The sequence below is a fragment of the Phascolarctos cinereus genome, unplaced genomic scaffold (assembly GCF_003287225.1).
Source record: "Phascolarctos cinereus isolate Bilbo 61053 unplaced genomic scaffold, phaCin_HiC Scaffold_5;HRSCAF=322, whole genome shotgun sequence".
Taxonomy (NCBI): domain Eukaryota; kingdom Metazoa; phylum Chordata; class Mammalia; order Diprotodontia; family Phascolarctidae; genus Phascolarctos; species Phascolarctos cinereus.
The window spans coordinates 221,401,761-221,422,693 of NW_027555958.1; the positions used below are offsets into that span (position 1 = coordinate 221,401,761).

Sequence of the window (20,933 nt, forward strand, 5' to 3'; positions counted from 1 at the left end):
TTTGAGACATTTTATAATAACTTAATAAAATAACTTTTTAAAATATTTTAATGAATCGGATTGGAAAGAATTGGAAAGAATATTCAGTTTTGAGGATTAACCTTGGTGAGATCTCTCTTCTCATTTTTTCCCCATAGAGTGTATCCTTTGAATCTCTATCAACTGAACATGAAGAAATTCAACATGAAATAGTGGACAAGCACAATGCTCTGCGAGCACAAGCCTCACCCCCTGCTGCAAACATGCTACAGATGGTAAGTTTCAATCCTGTGTGGGGGAATGGAATATGGATCAGGAGATGTAGTTTGCAATGATGATGTCTTAATTAATAAATAATGATATTGCCTGCAATAATTATATTTTTGATTTTATAATATAATGCATAATTATATAATGGCATACCTTTTATATCATTCCAACACAAATATTAAGTATCTGCTGTGCTAGAAGAGCTAGGAGCAATGCAAAACTGAGAGAAGATACAATCCTTTCTCTTATAGAGCTTAGGCTGTAGGAGGGGCCAACGCAAACACAAGTAATTATAATAGAACATATCACAAATGTATAATGAAAGTTCACATTTTTTTGTGGATCCCAAGGGGGAAGGTTTCTAGGAAAAAAATGGAGTTGTGGAAGAAGTTGTCATTTACATGGTGCTTTTTAGTTTTCCATGTGGCTTTTAAGTGATTCTTAACAATCACACTGTGAGGTACACTGAACAGGAATTATTAACCCTTCCCCCACCTCCCGACTGTATGGAAGAAGAGAAAAGTTTTGGAGAAGCTATATAATCTGCCACAGATCACAGAGCTACTAGGTTGCAAAACTTAGTTTTTTCAATTCAATAGTATTCTTACTATTTAGTGTTCAATTCAATAAAAATTAAATTAAAAATGTACTGAAATAAAGTTGTGACACAGGGTGTTGTGCCAAGCACACTCAGGCGTCTCCTTACTATACCATGGTTATCTCATGTCACTGCAGAGCAAAAATCTAGATCGACTACAGATGGGATAAGGGGTGGGGAAGATAGTTAATCATTAAACCCTGCTACACTTGTCTTCAGTTAACTGCTTTATTTCCCTCAAGACCAGCAAAAGAAATCTAAGAGAGCCTACAAATTAATATAAGACAATGAGCAAGAGACCAAGATAAAACTAGAAGCTAGGCCTTCTCAGGCCTAGGGCAGTGCTCTTGCCTTAAGGTGTCTCACAACATGTAGGGGGCATTTTCTCATGCCAAGAAACAATACTACTCTTTGGTCACAAGTACTAACAACTTCCAAACACAGGTCATTGGTGATGACTAAGTAAGAAAATGGAGACGATTTGGTACAAGCTGTTTCCATGAGAGGAAAACAAATTCAAAGTGTATGCCTGGCTGATGATGGGTCATTAACATGGTCTTTAAAGTGAATTCATCTTTATCCCAAAATGTCAAGGGCTTATGATTTCATTAATGATGGTAACTTCACTGAGGCCAGTAGCAATGACCCTGTAACTTAATAGTAAAGGTTAGATGCAACTGGATGGCACAGTGGCTGGAGATCTGGACCCAGAGTCAATTAGACCTGAGTTCAAATTTGGCTTCAGACACTTATTAGCTAAGTGACTATATGCCAATCACTTATGAGTCACAATCTCTGTCTTCTTCAATTTCCTCAAGTGTAAAATGAGAATAATAATAACACCTACTTCTCTGTTTTGTTGTTTCAAATGAGATGTGTGTTGAGCCTTTAGCCCAGTGTTGGTGCTTAGTAAATGCCTGTTTTCTTCTTTCCCTCTTCTAAAATTGCCTGGAACTCAAAGAACTTGAATGATTCCCCATGGTCACACAGCTAAATATCAGAGACAAGGCAAGAGTCCAAGTCTTTCTGATTCCAAGTCTAGCTTTGTTGTGCTGCATTGCCTTTTCATTTAATTATAACCTACTTGTATTTTTTTAAGAGAAGTGAGCTTGAATCTTGGTTCTAACATTTTCTAGCTGTGTAGATTTAAAAATTCTATTAACCTCTCAGAAATATTTTTAAAGAAAAAATAAAATTATACTTTTTGACTCATGAGATTATTATGAAGAAAGTTGCTTGTAAATAGTAAAATGTCATACAAATTATATATTATCATCATTGTTGAATATTTGAAGGGTGACCATTACTATAATAAGTCATTATTATTATTATTATTATTATTATTGAACACCCAGTGTATTATTATTACTATGCCTTTTTCACATCTTTTCCCTCCAGTAGACTATAATAATATCCATGAAGGCAGATATAGTACCTAACTTAATTTTTTGTGTCCTTACATGATACTTGAATTAAAACAATTCTCTCACTATAACAGATAATTATAAATATTTTAAGTGAATTGAATCAAAATTTGGACTTAAATTTTCAGTTGAGATATATATAGATATAGATATAGATATAGATATAGATATAGATATAGATATAGATATAGATATAGATATAGATATAGATATAGATATAGATATAGATATAGATATAGATATAGATATAGATATAGATATAGATATATAGATAGATATATAGATAGATATAATATGTATATATATATTTCTTTTTCTTTAAGGAATGGAGCGAAGAAGCACAAAAATCAGCCCAGAGCTGGGCAAATAAATGTACATTAACACACAGTGATGTAGCTAGCAGAACAATTGGTAAGTAAAAAAAAAAACATACTTTCAATAAAGGAGAAATTTGTGACTTGGTGACTGAACGTATTATGCTGTGACACTTTGAAACATCTGTGTCCTCACTGCTGTGGCAGCCTCTTCCCTGCAGATCATAATATTGACCCAGCCTCATATACTGTGTTACTCTGGATTTGCTAGGTCCTCCATCAGAGGACGTAGCTTTGAACCTAGTTTAACCAGTTACCTTCTGTGTGTCCTTAATCAAGTTACTTATCTTCTTTGTTCTCAGTTTCCTCAATTCTAAAAATAAGTGGATTTGGACTTCTCCAAGGTCTCTTATAGGTTTAAAACACACACACACACACACACACACACACACACACACACATATGCATGCATATGTATATGTGTGTGCCTATGTGTATGAACATATATGGATGGAGACATATTATTATATCATATCATATCATATTATATTATATATATATATATGCAATCAGTAAATATCTACCTTTTCTACCCCCCCTTGAAAAGGAAAACAAAACAAAATAAAACCAACCATTTGTTTAAAAAAATTATAGTCAGGCAAAACAAATTGACTATATATGTATGTATATGCATATATATGTTTGTTTACATACACATACATACATATATACACATATATTCTTGTCCTATGCTCTGAGTCATTCAACTTTCTATAAGTTGGTAGCATATTTCATCATTATTCCTCTGAAATTGTTGATTGTTACATTGGTTAGAATTTTTATTTCTTTCACATTTGTTTGTCTTTACTATATTATAGTATTTGTATAAATTGTCCTCCTGCTTCTATTCACTTCCCTTTGCATCATATAAGTCTTCCAAGGTTTCTTTGAAAACATCCCCTTCATCTTATACCACAATAATATTGCATTACATTTATAAGCCATAATTTGGTCAGCCATTCTCAATTTACCACCTCAGAAAGAGCTATAAATATTTTCATGTATCTTCAGGATTTGTTTTCCTTAGGACTATTCTCTACCTTAAGCTACCCTCCCCATAATTCCCTTTTCTCCCTTTTCTTTCCCTCCTATATTTCTATTGAGAAAAATGCATTTTTTACTGACATTTATGTGTTTATTTCCCTCCTTTCATCAGTTCAGATGAAAGTAAGGTTCAAGTGTCAGCCACTCTCCTCAATCCCTCTTCTTTATTTGTACATGTGTCTACTTGCATACCCTGATTATGTGAGACATTTTTCTCTAACTTTCTTTGTCCTTTTTGTCTCTTTCCTTTCCTTTCTGTTTCAGTCATGCTCTAAGCATAGTGAGCTCTGCACCCACCCCTTCCCCCAGTGTCTGCAGACCTCTCTATCCCTCTACACTGAACTGGACTGCAAAAAAAATGACTCACTGTGATGTTGTTTCTTAAATTTCTTCATTGATTTGATCTATTTCAGCTCTCCCTCAAGATTTTTTTTTTCTAGATCTCTCTGGAGGAGTTTGGAGAGAGTTCCTCACTGCACAGCTTTTTTTCAACTTAGCCATCTTGGCTTTGCCTCTGTGTGTTTCTCTACATACTCAATAGATGACCCATTCAATGTGTTTCAGGACTTCATTTGGTTCTCTTCACAGCTAAATGCTACCAGTGCATTTGGACTTTTCATCTATTCTGTCTCATTCCTAAAGGGTCAACCTATATGGCCAACCCACCTCTGTTTCCAGTCATATATGTCATCAATAGTATTTTTTATACCACTTCTTGAATCCAATTCACCACTGAGAACATCAATTCATGGCCTTCATGGATATTTCCTTTGGCATTAGTCATAGTTGTACCCAACACTGTGCTAGGTACTATGGGAAATATACAAAGTAAATGACATGGCTCTTAGCCTTAAGGAACTGACAGTCTATATGTGAAGATAGAACAAGTATCCATGAAACAACATCTATTCAGAAATTATACAAGTAATTACAAAAGTAATTTAAAAATAAATGAATCGATCTCTTGCTATTGAAGAAAAGTCCAATGTGTGAAACCACTCTTATTCATTATTACATTTTAAGTGCCAAAAATATAATGGCTTAACACTGAATAACATTTATTACAATAGAAAAAAATAATAGAATAATAAGGATAGTTTAATTACATTGATATCAATAACACTCATTTTAGCTTCCTGTCTTGTGATAACTCTTGTCACTTTAATTAGTTGTTAAACTGATTAATGTATAAAGTATGTGTCTTTTGCTTTTTCCTACTTATCCCTCAAGAATTTTCTTCATGATTTGTTCCAATGTATAAACTCCAGCACTTATATTTAACTTGAATGCCTCATTAGCATATTGTGTTAATGAAGAGCAGAATGAATGAGGAGGCAAAAAATCATCTAAGACTATCAATTAATTAGTAGCAAACTTTCTGAGCGAATTTAGGAGCAGACTCAGTTTCCAATTTGTCCCACATCATGACCATCATCCTCAAATATTTCAATATTCAGAAGATGCAACTAAAAAAATAACCTACTCTAGAGTAACTGCAATCCTGCTGCAGAAGGGCAGATTTAAGTTGAGTCGACTAAAGCTGGGAAAGCTAAAAGGTGAAGAAGAGGAGGGAGAGCATTCTGGGCATCAGAGATAGTCAACATAAAGGCAGGGAGTCAAGAAATGCCTAGTAGTGTCAGAGGAACAAAAATAGGCTAGTGGAACTAGAGTATAGAGTACATCCAGAGCAGTAAAATATAAGAAGGTTATACAAATGAACAGTTTTCTGTTATATGTCCAGCTATGCTCAGAGAAGGTCTTAATCAGGGTGACTGAAAGGCGGATTTTTTTTTCCTTTTTGGCCACAGTAATTCAAGGATGGTCTCATAAATCACTGGACTGGGAGAGTATTATGAGCTAGGCTAGTCGAAATAATACTCTTCTCTACAAAGTCACAGAGTTTTGAAGTTGAAGTTATTTCTCAATGCTCTAACCATCTCAAGCCCAAGAAACCCTTCACCTCAGTTCAGATAAATATGAATATAACTACACATTAGACTTCAGCTTGCCTCATTCTACTGCCAACATCTGGAACTTGCATGTCCCATTCCCAGATCCCAACCTCCCATTTTTCCATCTCTTTGACACTGTCATTCATTCACAGTAAATATTCTGATGACTTATTTTTTTCTAATTAAGACTCTACCATTCATCTTTATCCCTTACATTCATAACTTTAGGGTTATGTTAGCTTTTCTCATTATTCATATCTTAGTTCTAAATATTTACAAAGTCTTACTGCCTTGAACTCCCACCACATCAAATTCATCTGTCTTTCCCTCTTAATTATTTTTTTCCTTTATTTTTTTCACTCTTAATTCTGAAAGACACTATCTCAGTAATGGGATTTCATTGCTGCCTAGTGAATTATCTCATTAGTCTACTAAAAGGAATGTCTTCTTCTATACTCTCCCTCAAATCTCTTCAATGTCTTTCATTTGCTGCCAGAGTAATCCTCCTCACGCATACATATGGTTTAGCCACTTTTCTGCTCCAGAATTTCCAGTGTCATACACAGCCATCTAACAGAATTTGAGTATGATCCATAGGCAAGGTATTTGGTGAGCTAGCAGAAATTCTGGTATTGCTATAAGGGACCTTATAATCAAATATAATATAAATCAAATATCATATAAAAATAGTACATGAACATTAAAAGGGAGGCAATGCAAGGCAATGGAAAGAACATTGAATTTGAAATCAGAGAACCTACCTAATTTACATCACTGCTATATCTACTTTTTATTTGTTGCCTTAAGTAAATCACCAAATCTCTTCAAATTTTTTTCTTCCTTGTCACATTTTTTACACATCAATAACTTTATTAGGCATTACACTTTGCTCAATCAATCCTCAGTTAACAGGCCTGATTTACAATTTTTGCTACCAAAAAATGTGGGTATAAATATGGGAAATATAGGTCCTTTCCTTATCTCTTTGACTTCTTTGAGGTACAGTGGTAGTATGGGATTCAAAGTTATAGACAGTTTCAGAGGCTTTTTAGATATAGTTACAAATTGTTTTCGAGAATAGTTAGACCAGCTCACAACACCAAGAAGAGTACAACAGTATATGTTTCTTCTCACATCACCTCTGACAATTGTAATTTTCCCTTTTGATTTTTGTTGTTATCTTCAACAATCTGGTGAGTGGGAATCTGAATATCATTTTTTGAATGCATTGGTCTTATTATTGATCATTTGAGACATTTTCCCTATGGTTTTTGATAGTTTATATCTCCTTTGAAAACTGTCCATTCATGTCTTTTGGCTGTTTACCTCTGGGAGAAAAGCTTTTGTTGCTTTATATATGTATTAGGTCCTGATATATCTCATATATCAGAATTCTATCTAAAAAATTTGTGGCAAATTTCTCTTTTTCGCTGTAAATTTGCTGTGTATTTTTTTTACAGTGAACTATATAGTCCTTCTAATTATAACAGCATCTTTTTTGTGAAAATATGTTCAATTTTATGAAAGAAAAATTATCCCTTTAATTTTCTGGGATCATTTTCTTCCAATGTTTGGTCAGCCATTCTTCCCTTATCAACAATTGTGAGAATTACCTTCTTCACTTCTCCTCTACTGTGTTTTTTGAAACTGTTTTTCATATTAAGTCATATGTCCAGTTTGTGGTTATTTTTGCTTATCACATGATACAAAGGTCTAAACTGAATTTCTTCCAGACTGCTTTCCTGTTATCCCAGCAGTTTTGTCTAATAAGGAGACTTTAACCTGATATTTGGTGACTTAGATTGTTTGAATACTTTGCTACTATATTCTTTTGCTTCTGTGTTTGATCCCTTTGAATTTGAAGATATGTGGGAAGCAAGTGTTAAGGTCAATGATAATTATATGTAAACAAGGTTAGATGATCATCCTACATTTATTTTTTTTTACTGAACACTCATTTTTCTTACTCATTTTCATCTCAGGTTCTAAGGTATTCAAAGGAGTATGATCAAATTCCCACATTAATTACTAAAAATGTATCATCTCTTGAACTACTATCTCTGAAAGCCAACCTCAAATTATATTATTAATATAAATATTAATTACTTAATAAAGCAGAGAAACTTTTTTCTCAAAAGTTTTTACTCATCTTCTCTGTCTATCCCTCTTGATCTCTCACATTCTCTTTCTTCATAGATATAGAGATAGAGATAAATAGTTATAGATATATAATATATATGGATATGTATATAATAGTTATAGATAGATATATGTGTATATATTTGGACATGTAGATCCATCTATATTTAGCTATAGACCTCGATTTTAAAAGATCTAAACATTTAGATTCTGGAATAGATCTAAAAATAAATAATATAGATATTGATCAATCAATAAACATTAATTAAATGCCTACTATATGCCAGGCACTGTGCTAAGTCCTGGGGATACAAAAAAAAAAGGCAGAAGACAGTCCTGCCATCAATGAGCTTACGCTCTGATGCGAGAGAAAATATGCAAACAAGTATATACAAAGCCAGCTATATACAGGATAAATGGAAAATAATTAACAGAGGGAAGGCACTGGAAGTAAGAGGGTTGGGGAAAACTTCCTATAGAAGATGAGATTTTATTTGGGAAATAAGAGAAGTTGTCTTGTAAAAATTAACATATAATATAAATGCAGTACATGCAATATACATATATATATTGTATATACATATATACATATACATATATACACATATACACACACACACATATATATGCACACACACACACACACACACACACACACACACACATATATATATATACATACACAGAGAGAGAGTATAGCAAAGCCACTCCAACATCCAGTCTCTTAGATTTGAATAAACATCAATGATATTGACTATACTTTCAGCAGTATATTTTTAAAAAATTTACAAAGCATTCATTGTGAGAAAAATCATAGCCCTAGTCATTTCTATCCATCATTAAAATTTCCATTTTCAGACAACACAATTCCACTTTTTGGAGCCAAGAGGCACAGTAAGAAGTAAGTTATCAACCCAGGAAAAACCTTGAACCAGCAAAAAGACAGGGCACAGCAGTGTAGCCCAGGAAGCTTGGGGGATTAAGGGAAAGGCCCCTCTCCTTCTGGGGGAGGGATAGCAGTACAGGACAGTAGGTGTCCCAGTAGGCCAGAGGCAAGCCCCACCTCAGTATACCAGGAGGAGATCCTGAGACCCAGGTTGGTGGAGCAGGCAAGTACCAACACCAGGACCCCTGAGAGCTTCAATATAGGCAGAGGAACCAGTACACACCAGCTCAGAAAACCACCATAATCCCACTTTTCAGTTTTCTCAAGATACCAATCACAATCTTGTTCCCAGAATTTTCATTTTTCTCATCATTATAAAAATGAAACATTTTTCTCAAAATATCAGTTCTCCTCATCCTATTTATTTCTATTCTTCTCTTCAACCTTACAACTTAAAAAGAAATCATCTCTCCAGAATAACAATTAAAATTTCAGTCTCTCAAGATTTTAATGCTCCAAAGATATAGGAAAAGAATCTATATTTGTGGGAGAGACTATTTAAGCTGTGGTTACAAATATTATTCTCCCATCATAAATGGTTCATTTTCTTCTCAGGGAGCATATGTGGTGAAAATCTCTTCATGTCAACTGCTCCCGTCCCATGGTCAAAAGCTGTCCAAGCTTGGTATGATGAGGTTGAATATTTTGTTTTTGGAAAAGGATCAACTTCTAACCAAGCGGTTGGACATTACACTCAGGTAAGGAGCAGAAATAATTTGGAAGACAGATTATGTTCAGTAGGATACAATGGTACAGTAAAACAAATCCTAAAGACTAAAGTTTGAATTTTGACTCTACCTACTTACTTTCTATTTCATTAATCTTTCTGGGCCTTGGTTTCCTCACTTACAAAAATGAAGGGATTGAACTAGATGAGTTTTAAGATTATGTCCAGGTATAGGTCTCTTAACCTAATCAAATTTATTGATTTTTTTTCTTTTTTGCATAATTTTTAAACTATCACAGTCATTCTTCATAGTGAGAATAATATAAGCCTTATATATTTTTGTAAGCCTTATTAATGTAAGGTTTGTAAACCTCATTTTAAAATATAAGATCTGATGATCTTCCCCCTCTAATTGTTTTTTCTGAGATTATACAATTTAATTCCTTATTTTTAACACCTGAAATTGTTTCATTCATTAAAAGATATAGGGCCTCCCTTCTTTGGAGAGGTAGTAAACTATTAATATGGAAAAATTGTATATAGTACCAGTTTCAGTTGAACTCTTAGGTTTTGTTAACTATTACATGTATGTATATACAGATAGATTATATATATGACATACAAACACACACATACATATATATATGTATATATATATATATATATATATATATATATACATATATATATGACAGTTGCTGAGAAGAAGAGGGAGTGGTGTATTTGGAAATAAAGATCATGGGAAAAGTACAATTAAGCATTTTTAAGAAGATTCACTATTAATTGTGCAGAGAGCAATTTTGATTGAGTATTTCTGTTGGAGATTTGATTTTGAGGGATACCAGATTGAGTGGAAGATGAGTAGGTGACAGCAGTGAATGTAGGTTTCTTTTTTTAAGTTTGGCTGTAAGAGGGGGGAAGCAGAGTTGGAATAATAGCTTCAGGGGATTGGATTTATCAAAGGAAGATTCCTTAAGGATGGAAGGAACACTGAACATTTTTATGTGAATAAGGTAACGAGCTAGTTGAAAGAGGTACAAGTTGAGGAAATGATTGAAGTGGCAAAATACCTGAAGATATGGGAGAAGAGGGGATAAAAAAAAATGCCTGACTTTGTAAAGGAGGAGATCCTTTTTTTTCTTTGTAAGAGATGGAGTAAACAATGAGAAAATCTGCGAACTGTTTGAGTTGTGGTCTGTGTATTGGAGGTAGTGGAGATTAGCATTGAATGGCCTCTGCTTTGTTCATGTAAGAGTCAAGATCTGACTAGAGCCAAGGGGTGATGTAGAAGGCTTGAATACAGAAGAGAAGGTTTAGAATAGTTACTCTGGGGAATGTGAGAGTCAGTCATGGAAAGCTGAGAGAAGCACCTAGAAGCAATAGGGACCAGATGAAATTGAATAACAGTGATGTTGTTGTTGTTGTTGTTGTTGTCGTTGTTATTTTTATGGATTCAGTCAGTGTAGTTATGTGACTTTTCAGTGACATTTAACAGATTTCAAGTATACACAGAAAAGCTGTTTGGGAAATGCTGTAGGAAAGGGGATGGGACAGGGAATGAGAATTGGGGTTTTGTAGTAGGGCAGGGGGACAAGAGTTTAAAGAAAAGAGTGTACAACTGAATTGATCAATCTACAAAGGGAGGGAAGGGTGACTAATGGTAGTGAAGTAGGAAGGCAAGAAGGGTTGGAATGACAAGAGGCCAGTTGAGAATTAGGACAGGTATAAGGACAAACTTCAGACCTTCAACTTTTTAAGTGCTATTTCCACTTACTTAGCACAATATATACTAAGATAATAAAGTTTAAGTATCTGTATCAGTGACATTGAGAATAGTTCTTTGGGATTTCTGTTTCATTTCACATGCTTTTAAATTGATCTACAGATGATGGTAGAATAGTGTGGCCTAGTTGGGTCTCATACTAAGGTTTTTTTTTTCATGTTCTCTCTCCTCTCCATTATTTTTCCACCCTTTGTGAGGCAAAATCATTTATAATCGTCCATAATTCTCCTGCATGATTATAGCATGCATTATTGGGAAGAAGAATCCTAGTTAGTTTTGTCCAGATCAGTTGATTAAATTACATAAAGGGTAAGGTAACAAAGAAAATGTAATGTTGAAATCTTAAATGAACCTAAAAACAGATTTACATTTACAAGGTGTGAAGAAATTCTTAGATAAAAATTAATGGAATCAGAATTAACCAACTTCAGGACCAAAAAGAAAAAATGTTCATTTTCCTAATGGCCCTTAAAAAAGTGAGACACAGGGGCAACTAGGTGGCACAGTGGATAGAGCACTGGCCCTGAAAGTCAGGAAGACCTGAGTTCAAATCTAGCCTCAGACCAGAGACCTGACACTAACTAGCTGTGTGACCCTGGGCAAGTCACTTAAGCCCAATTGCCTCGCCAAAAAAAAAGGGGGGGGAGAGACACAGAGGATGGAGTTGAGATGGTAGAGTGAAATCAACATTTTGCCAATTCTCCCAAAATACCCTTTCAAATAAACAAAAATACCTAAAAAAATGCATCAAACCAAATTCTGTGCAGGAAAGCCAATTTAAAGTCACAGTAAGTTTTATTCCAGGTAAGGGAAACTTAGGAAAACAGAAAGAGGAATATACAGATATTGAGGTAGGGACTGCCTAGGAGTGTAGTATGAGGCAAAAGCAGCACTAATAGTGATGACAACATGGTTGTGGTGGCAGTGACAGCAGCAAGAAGCAGACCGATACCCAGAGACTACTGTAAGGTGACTGAACACTTGGTCAGATCTCAGGGAAAATTTGTACTAGCAATGAAAGCAGAAACAAATGCAATCTGGCAGCTCTGTTACTCATAACTGCTGTACAATTGGCAGTTCCAGGGCAGGAAGAGAAATGGACATGGTTGTGAGTGAACTAGGCCCTACTTGGGTAAAGACTAGAGTACAGATCAGGAGGGCTGTAAGTAGACTTCTCCCTAGATTATACCACATCAGAAGCAATGAAAGCTTACAGGTTCTTAGCGAGCTGTGAAAGCAGCAAAAGGATATAAAAGGAGCTCAGGCCTAATATCCCCCCATCCTGAGAGGTGAGTAGAGCCCAACTCTGGTCCTAAAGTCAATTCCAAATAAGAATAATATCCAAACAAAGGCCAAAGTTAAGAAATAGGCTGTAAAAATGGAAACCAAAAACAGAACCTGACCCAAAAAAAAGCTTTGGTGACATGGTAGGGACAGCAAGACTACATCTGTATAGCCTATATTTGAATTGCTTGGCTTCTCAATGGGGGGGGAGGGGAAGGAGGAAGGGAGAGAATTTAGAACTCAAAGTTTTAAAAATTGTTTTTACATGTAACTGGGGGAAAATAAAATACTAAATAAAAAAGAAATTTAAAAAAGAAATTATTGATTGTTTCTATGATTTGTTTCTTGATTCATTCTTTAGGATTATTTGGTTTGCAATCCTACCTTTTGATTTTTTTTTTAACTTTAGCTGAAGGGTAATAGATTCTGCTTTAGCACCTTACTTTAACTCTGTATATGTCTTACAGATACAAATGTATCTCTTGTAAACAACACATTGGGTTCTGTTCTCTAATCCATTATGCTATCCACTTTATTTTTTATGGGTAAGTTCATCCTAGTCACATTCACAGTTATGATTGCTAACCATGTATGGAATCCTATTGTCTTCTATTTATCTTTCTCTTTTTATTTTTTTTTACCATCTTCCCTCCTCAAAAATCTGTTTTGCATCTAACAACTGCCTCCCTTAATCTACTCTCCCTCTCATAATCCCCTTCCCCCTTCTCCTATTTCCTTGTTAAGTAAATTGAATTATCACCACCCCAATTTGGACCAGTTCAGATGAGAGTGAAGTTCAAGTGTTGCCTTCTCCCCTTCCCATTTTCCCTCTATTGTATAAACTCTTCTTTTGCCCCTCTTTCATGTTAAATAAATTTCCTTTTTATTTCTTCTCCCAGGGCATCACTCTTTCTCACTCTCCTCTTCTTTTGATATCAGCCCAATATAATTTGCTCACACATGTGCCCTCTAAGTAGATCCTTTCTTTCTGCCATAATAATGATAAAATTCTTAGAGGTCATATGTACTATCTTCCTATATAGGAATATAAATGGTTTAATCCTGTGAAGTCCCTTTTGATTTTCTCTCATGTTTACCGTTTTTATGTTTCTCTCGAATGTCATGTTTGAATGTCAGCTTTGGTATTTTCATCAAGGACGCTTGAAAATCCTCTATTTCATTAAATGCCTTCCCCCTGGGAAGATCATTTTCAGTTTTTCAGGATAGATTAGTTTTGGTTGTAATCTTAGGTACTTTGCTTTCTGGAATATCATATTCCATGCCCTCCACTCTGTTATCATGGTAGCTATTAAATTTTGTGCAATCCTGATTATGGCTTCAAAGCATTTGAATGTTTTCTTTCTGGCTGCTTGAAATATGTTATCCTGGAACTGGGAGATCTGGATTTTGGTTATACTATTTCTAGGGATATTCATCTTGTGGTTTTCTTTGAGAAAATGACTGATGGATTCTTCCAATTTCTAATTTGCACTCTGGTTCTAAGACATCTGGGAAGCTCCCTTTATAATTTCTAAAATTATTATGTTTAGGCATTTTAAAAAATCATGCCTTTCAGGTAGTCAAATAACTCTTAAATTGTCTTTCCTTAATATATTTCTGAGTCATTTTTCTATTCCTGGGAGATATTTCACATTTTCTTTTTTTTCCCAAAAATTTTGATTTTGTTTCATTTTCCTGCAGGGTAAATAGATTTCTATACCCAAATGATTGTGTATGTTATATCCTCTTTGAGCCAGTTCTGATGAGAATAAGGTTCACTCACTCACTCTCACCTCCTCCATCTTCACCTCCAGTGTAAAAGCTTTTTATTGCCTCTTTTATGTGAGATAATTTACCTGATTCTACCTCTCCCTTTCTATTTCTCCCAGTATATTCCTCTCTCACCCTTTAATTTTATTTTTTAGATATCATCATTTCATATTCAACTTCTACCTGTGTCCTCTATCTACATACTCCTTCTAACTACTCTAATAATGAGAAAGGTCTTATGAATTACAAATATCATCTTCCTATATAGGAATGTAAACAGTTTAACTTTAATAAGTCCCTCATGATTTTTCTCTCCTGTTTACTTTTTTATGCTTCTCTTGAGTCTTGTATTTGAAAGTCAAATTTTCTATTCAGCTCTGGTCTTTTCTCTCAAGAATGTTTGAAATTCCTCTATCTCATTGAATATTCATTTTTCCCCTCATGGATTATACTCAGTTCTTCTGAGTAGATGATTTTGGGTTATAATCCTAGCTCTGGGATATCATATTCCAAGCTCTCTGACCTTTTAATGTAGAAGCTGCTAAATCTTGTGTTATCCTGATGTGGTTCCATGATACTTAGATTGTTTCCTTCTGGCTGCTTGAAATATTTTCTCCTTGACGTGGGAACCCTGGAATTTAGCTATAAGATTCTTGGGAGTTTTCATTTTGGGATCTCTTTCAGGAGGCGATTGGTAGATTCTTTCAGTGATGATTTTATCCTCTGGTTCTAGAGCATCAGAGCAGTTTTCCTTGATAACTTCTTGAAAGAGGATATCTAGACTCCTATTTTGATCATGGCTTTCAGGTAGTCCAATATTTTTTAAATTAATTCTCCTGGATCTATTTTCCAGGTCAGTTGTTTTTCCAATGAGATATTTCCCTTTGTCTACTATTTTTTTTTCATTCTTTGGTTCTGTTTTATTGTTTCTTGATTTCTCATAAAGTCATTGGCTTCCATTTGCTCCATTCTAATTTTTAAAGAATGATTTTCTTCAGTGAGCTTTTGGGCCTCCTTTTCCATTTGGACAATTCTGTTTTTAAGGCATTCTTCTCCTCATTGGCTTTTTGGACATTTTACCATTTGGCCTTGTCTTTTTAAGGTCTTATTTTCTTCAATATTTACCAAGCTGTTGATTTGTTTTTCATGATTATCTAGCAACACTCATTTCTCTTCCAAATTTTTCCTCTGTCTCTCTTACTTGATTTGCAAGCTTTTCTATGGCTGGAGACCAAGTCATGTTTTTTTTTCCATTTTACAAGGTTGAAGAAGTTCTTAGCATGATTGTTTGCCATACTCCCTAAATTTCTTTTTTGATGACTCATCATGGAGTAGAAATGAGCATAGGTCCTTGAAGACTATGGTAGGAAGGAAAAGCTTGCCTAAGACATACCCAAGTGGCAGATTTCCAATTCAGGCCCTATGACAATGTTGTCTGTTGTCTGGGGACTACCTTTACTATGTATAAAGAGAACCACCAGAAGGATGATCTCCAGTTGATTGTGGTGGGGTTTTTTTGGGTCCCTTGACATAGATGCAGCAATCTATGCAGGTAAGTAAAAAGTAGTTATTTATTTATATCCAGGGAAACCATTGCCCCCCACTCCAATTTACCTCTCCCCATAGGAAAATAAAAAGAAAAAAGGAAGAAATTGTGGATTCTTGCAATCCTGGAAGCATAGGAGAGTTCATACTTTTAAAAATATTCTTATGTAATTTGATTTTTGCATTCTAGGTGATGTGGTATTCATCTTATAAAGTTGGATGTGGATGTGCTGAGTGTCCTAATGCTTCTTACAAGTACTTTTTTGTTTGCCATTACTGCCCTGCGTAAGTAAAAACAATGGAATTTGTAAAAATAGTAACATTAATAACAGTATTTGAAATGTTTGAATCTTTCAGAAAAAAAGTTGTAATAAATGAGAGGAAAATACATATGACCATAGAAATGAACTTCAAAAAAGAATTTCAGAAGGTTCAAATTTAATTGTATTAAATGGCAACACTTTTTCATATGAATGAAACGTGGTATATTAGAAAGACTCCTGAGTTCTGAGTAAGAAGAAAAGAAGAAAAGTTCTGATTCCCATTCCAACTAGTTATACAATCATGGGAAAATCAAATCACCTCTCAGAGTCTCAGTTTCCATATTTATTAAATCAGTACAGTAACAACGTCATCATTCACCTCTCTGGGTTGTGATGAAAGTACCTTGTTAACCACAAAACAGTATCCAAATATGAGTTATTGTCTAGAGGTGATCAGTAAATTAGTATTTCTTAAGTGCCTGCTACGTGCCAGGCATTGCATTAGGCAGTAGAAATACTGCAGTTCACTAACTGGAAGTGGATAGCATTTTTCGTTATGCATCCTTCGGAATTGTGGTGAGTCATCATTGTGTTAATTAGAGTTACAAAGTCAATCAAGCAGTCATTCAATCAACATTTGTTAAGCACCTCATATGTTCCAGGCACTGTGCTAAGCAGTGCTATGGATACAAAAAAAGAGGCAAAAGACAGTTACTGAAATTAAGAGGGATTGAGGAAGGTTTTCTATAGCAGGTATGATTTTAGGTGGCAGTTAAAGCCAGGGAAGTCAGTGATCAGAGCAAAGAACAAAGAGCATTCCAGGCATGGGGAACAGTCCAAAAAAATGCTCAGAGCCAAAAGATAGTCTTGTTCTTGAAATAACCAGGAGGTCATTATCACTGGATTTTGATCCAGAGTCTACTTTGGGGAGTAATTTCCCTATTATTATAGAGGGCAACATCATCATCCCACAGTCCTTCAAGTTTGCAAACTAGGGGTCATCATGGATTCCTCACTATCTTTCATATGCCCACATACCCAAATTATTGCCAAGGCCTGTAAATTTCACCTTTGCAACATCTCTCAAATACCACCCCAACCCCCACCCTTCTCTTCTCTGAGACAGCCACCACTCTTGTGTAGGCCCTCATCACCTCATGTGTTCATTACTGCAATATCCTTCTGGTGGGTCTACTTCCCTCAAGTCTCTCCCCATTCCAACCATTTTCCCTTCAACCATTAGAGTGATTTACCTAAAATGCAGGTCCAAAAATGTCGCTCCTCTGTTCAGTAATCTCCAGTGGTTCCTGATTGTCTCAAGGAGCAAATATAAAATGCTCTACTTAGCATTCAAAATTCTTTATAACCTAGCCTCCTCTGACCTTTCCAGTCTTCTAACATCTTACTCTCTAATACATACTCTTTTACCCAGTCACTGGCCTTCTGGTTGTTCCACAAGGAAGACATACCATCTCTCAGCTTTAGAAATTTTCTCTGGCTGTCTCTCATGCCTGGAATGCTCTCCTTCCTCTACTCCAACTACTGATGTCATTGGCTTCCTTTAAATCCCATCTAAAATCCCACCTTCTATAGGAAGCCTCCTTCAATCCTTCTTCATTCTAATGCTTTCCCTCTTTTTATCATTTCGTATTTATCCTATCCATTACTTGTTTTATATCTGCATGTTGAGTCCTCCTCTAGACTGTAAGATCCTTGAGGACAGGGGTTGTCTTTTGCCTCTTTTTGTATTCCCAACATTTAGCACAGTACCTGGCACAAATTAGGTACTTAATAAATATTTATTGACTGAATCAATGAATGATAGGGGAGAGATAAGCATATTTGTAGGCAGTAGAAAATCATCCAGTAGAGAGGGAGAGACTGAAAATAAGTGAAAGAGTGGATATGACAGTGACCATAATGTATTAGAAGAGATAGGATGGAATGGGATCACTTGATAAAATAGAGGGATTAACATTGGTAAGGAATAAGGCCACTTGATCATGTGCGTCAGAGGTAAAGGAAGAGACATTGGCAGGAGGCACCTGAGTGATAGGAGATAAGGAAGAGGGGGTAAGAGGAAGTTCATCATGAATGACCTCAATCTTTTTTCAGTAAAATATGAGGCCAAGTCCTCAGCTAAGATAGCAAGGGGGAGAAAGAGACTTGGAAGTTTTAAGGAGGGTTAAAAAGTTTTGGAAGAGCCACTGTGGAGAATAAGATAGTGAGTTGGTAAGAGAGCTGTAGTAGGATTGCCTAACAGCTACTCTGACTACTGAACTACCTGGCTTTCTTTAAATCATACCTAAAATCATACCTGCTACAAAAAAAACTTTCCTCAGTCCCTCTTAACTCCAGTCATTTCCCTCTGTTAATTATTTCCTATCCATCCTGTATATATTACATTCTTTGTATATATTTGATTGCATGTTGTTTCTCCCATTAGATTGTAAGCACCTTGATGACAGGGGTTGTCTTTTGCCTCTTTTTGTATCCACAGCACAGTGCCTGGCACATATTAGGTGTTTAATAAATGTTGATTGAATGACTCCTTGATTGACTTTGTAACTGTAATCAACACAATGATGACCCACCGCAGTTCCAAAAGACCATAGTGAAAAATGCTATCCACCTTAAGCTGGTGAACTGATAAACTCAATATGCAGACTGAAGCACATTTTTTTCTCTTTATTTTTCTTGCTTTTTTTTTCAGAACTTGACCAATGTGGAAATTTTTGCAATACTTTATGTGTGTAAAGAGTTTTGCATTTCTTGCATTATCAATAACTGAAAAAGGGATACAATTTGGAATTGAAGATAAACTCAAATTAAATTAATTAAAAAGAGCAATAGGGAAGCTAAGAAGAGGGAAAAGTTTGGAGGGAAATATAATGAGTTCAGTTTAGGTATGTTGATTTTAATGTGTCTAGGAGACATCCATTTTAAGATATCTAATAGGCACTTAGGGGCAGCTAGGTGGTGCAGTCCAAATCTGGCCTCAGACATTTACTAGCTATGTGACCCCAAGCAAGTCACTTAACCCTATTTGTCTCAGTTCCCCATCTGCAAAATGAGCTGAAGAAGGAAATGGCAAACTACTCTGACCTTCTGCCAAGAAAAACCTAAATAGGGTCAAAAAGAGTCAGATACGACTGAAATGACTGAAAATCAAGACATTTAGAAATGTGAGAATGGAGATTGGGAGACATTAGGGCTGGACAAGTAGATCTTAGAGTCATCTACATAGCTATGATCATTGGAATCACAGGAGTTGATAAGATCACCAAGTAAAATAGCACAGAGAAATAGAAGAAGAGGGCCCAGGATAGAGCCTTGGGGGATATTCATGGTTATCATGTGTGACTTGGATGAAGGAAGAATAAGCAAAGCAGACAGAGAAAGAGCAGTTAGAACTAAAAGAGAGCAATGTCATGAAAAAAGGGAGATTGACAGTGTCAGAAGCTACTAAGAGGTCAAGAAAGATGAGGACTGAAAAAGGGCAATGAGATTTGGAAAATAAGAAATCATTGGTAACATTGGACAGAATATTTTTGTTGGATGCTGATACTGAAAGCCAGAATAAAGTAGTTTAGGAAGAGAATGAGGGAAAAGGAAGTAGAAACATCAGTTGCAGATAACATTCTCAAGGAGTTTAGACCAAAAAAAGAAGAAGATATATAGGATGATAATTAGTAAGGATGGATGAATCAAGTGAGGATGGAAGAGATATGGGTATATTTGTGAAAAATAGGGAAGCACTCAGTAGATGGGGAGAGACTGAAGATTAATTAGCGAGTAGGAAGAAAAGAGGGGCAGTTTGCAATAGGATGTAAGAAGGAATGTCATCACTTACTTATGTAGAGGATTGTCTTGGCAAGAAGAGAAGTCTTTCCATTTGAAAAAGGCATGAAGGAGATAATGGTAGACGACATTTGAGTGATGTGGGACGACGAATGGAAGAAAAAGGATGAATGACCACAATGTTTTTTTCAGTGAAATACAAGGCAGGGTTTTCAGCTGAGAAGGTAGAAAGAAGAGTAATTATGGAAGTTTTAAGGAATGAGGAAAAGGTTTGAAAAAATGAAAACTTCCAGGAATATTATAGCCAAATTTCAGAGCTACCAAGTCAAAGAGAAAATACTGCAAGCAGCCAGAAAGAAACAATTTAAGTATCATGGAGACACAGTCAGGATAACACAAGATTTAACAGTTTCTACACCAAATAATCAGAAGGCTTGGAATATGGCAATACAGAGGGCAAAGGAGCTATGATTACAACCAAGAATCTCCTACCCAGCAAAACTGAGTATAATTCTTCAAGGAACTCTTGATGAGAAGACCAGAGCTGAATAGAAATTTTAACTTTCAAATACGAGACGCAAGAGAAGCATAAAGAGGGAAACAGGAAAGTGAAATCATAAAGGACTTAATAAAGTTAAACTGTTTACATTTGTACATGAGAAGATGATACTTGTAACTAGCTGCTACTGCTGCTGCTGCTGTTTGTCCTTCATTCTCGAAGAGGACTGTGACATCAGGAAGGTGATGCCATGACATGCAAGTGAACTGGATTTAAGTGAGGGAAAGCTGTGCAGTCACTAGCCTCACTTTCTCCTCCAGAGTCATGCCCAAAGGAATGCAAATTTGATCACTTAGATTTCTTTCTTAAGGACTGTTCCTGAAACACAAATCTCTCTGGCTCTCATTGGTTGGCTAACTTGTAACTCATAAGAACTTTCTCATTATTAGGGCAGTTAAAAGGAGTATATATAGACAGAGGATACAGGTGTGAGTTGAATATAAAAAGATAATATATAAAAAAATAAAATTAAAGCATGAAAAAGGAATGCACTGGGAGAAAGGGAAAGGGATAGGTAGAATAGGGTACATTATCT

The 20,933-nt window shown here is 35.4% G+C and overlaps 1 protein-coding gene across 4 annotated transcripts in view; it reads left to right on the forward strand.

Annotated features, from left to right (window-relative positions):
* The window catches only part of LOC110213587 (cysteine-rich secretory protein 3-like), an 82,693-nt gene that overhangs the window by 54,498 nt on the left and 7,262 nt on the right, over positions 1-20,933 (forward strand). For all 4 annotated transcript variants that reach the window (XM_020993960.2, XM_020993961.2, XM_020993959.2 and 1 more), the window contains 4 exons: positions 138-254; positions 2,595-2,682; positions 9,282-9,424; positions 15,966-16,060. In XM_020993960.2, coding sequence (XP_020849619.1) covers positions 138-254; positions 2,595-2,682; positions 9,282-9,424; positions 15,966-16,060 — 443 coding nt within the window. The remainder of the gene's footprint in view (positions 1-137; positions 255-2,594; positions 2,683-9,281; positions 9,425-15,965; positions 16,061-20,933) is intronic.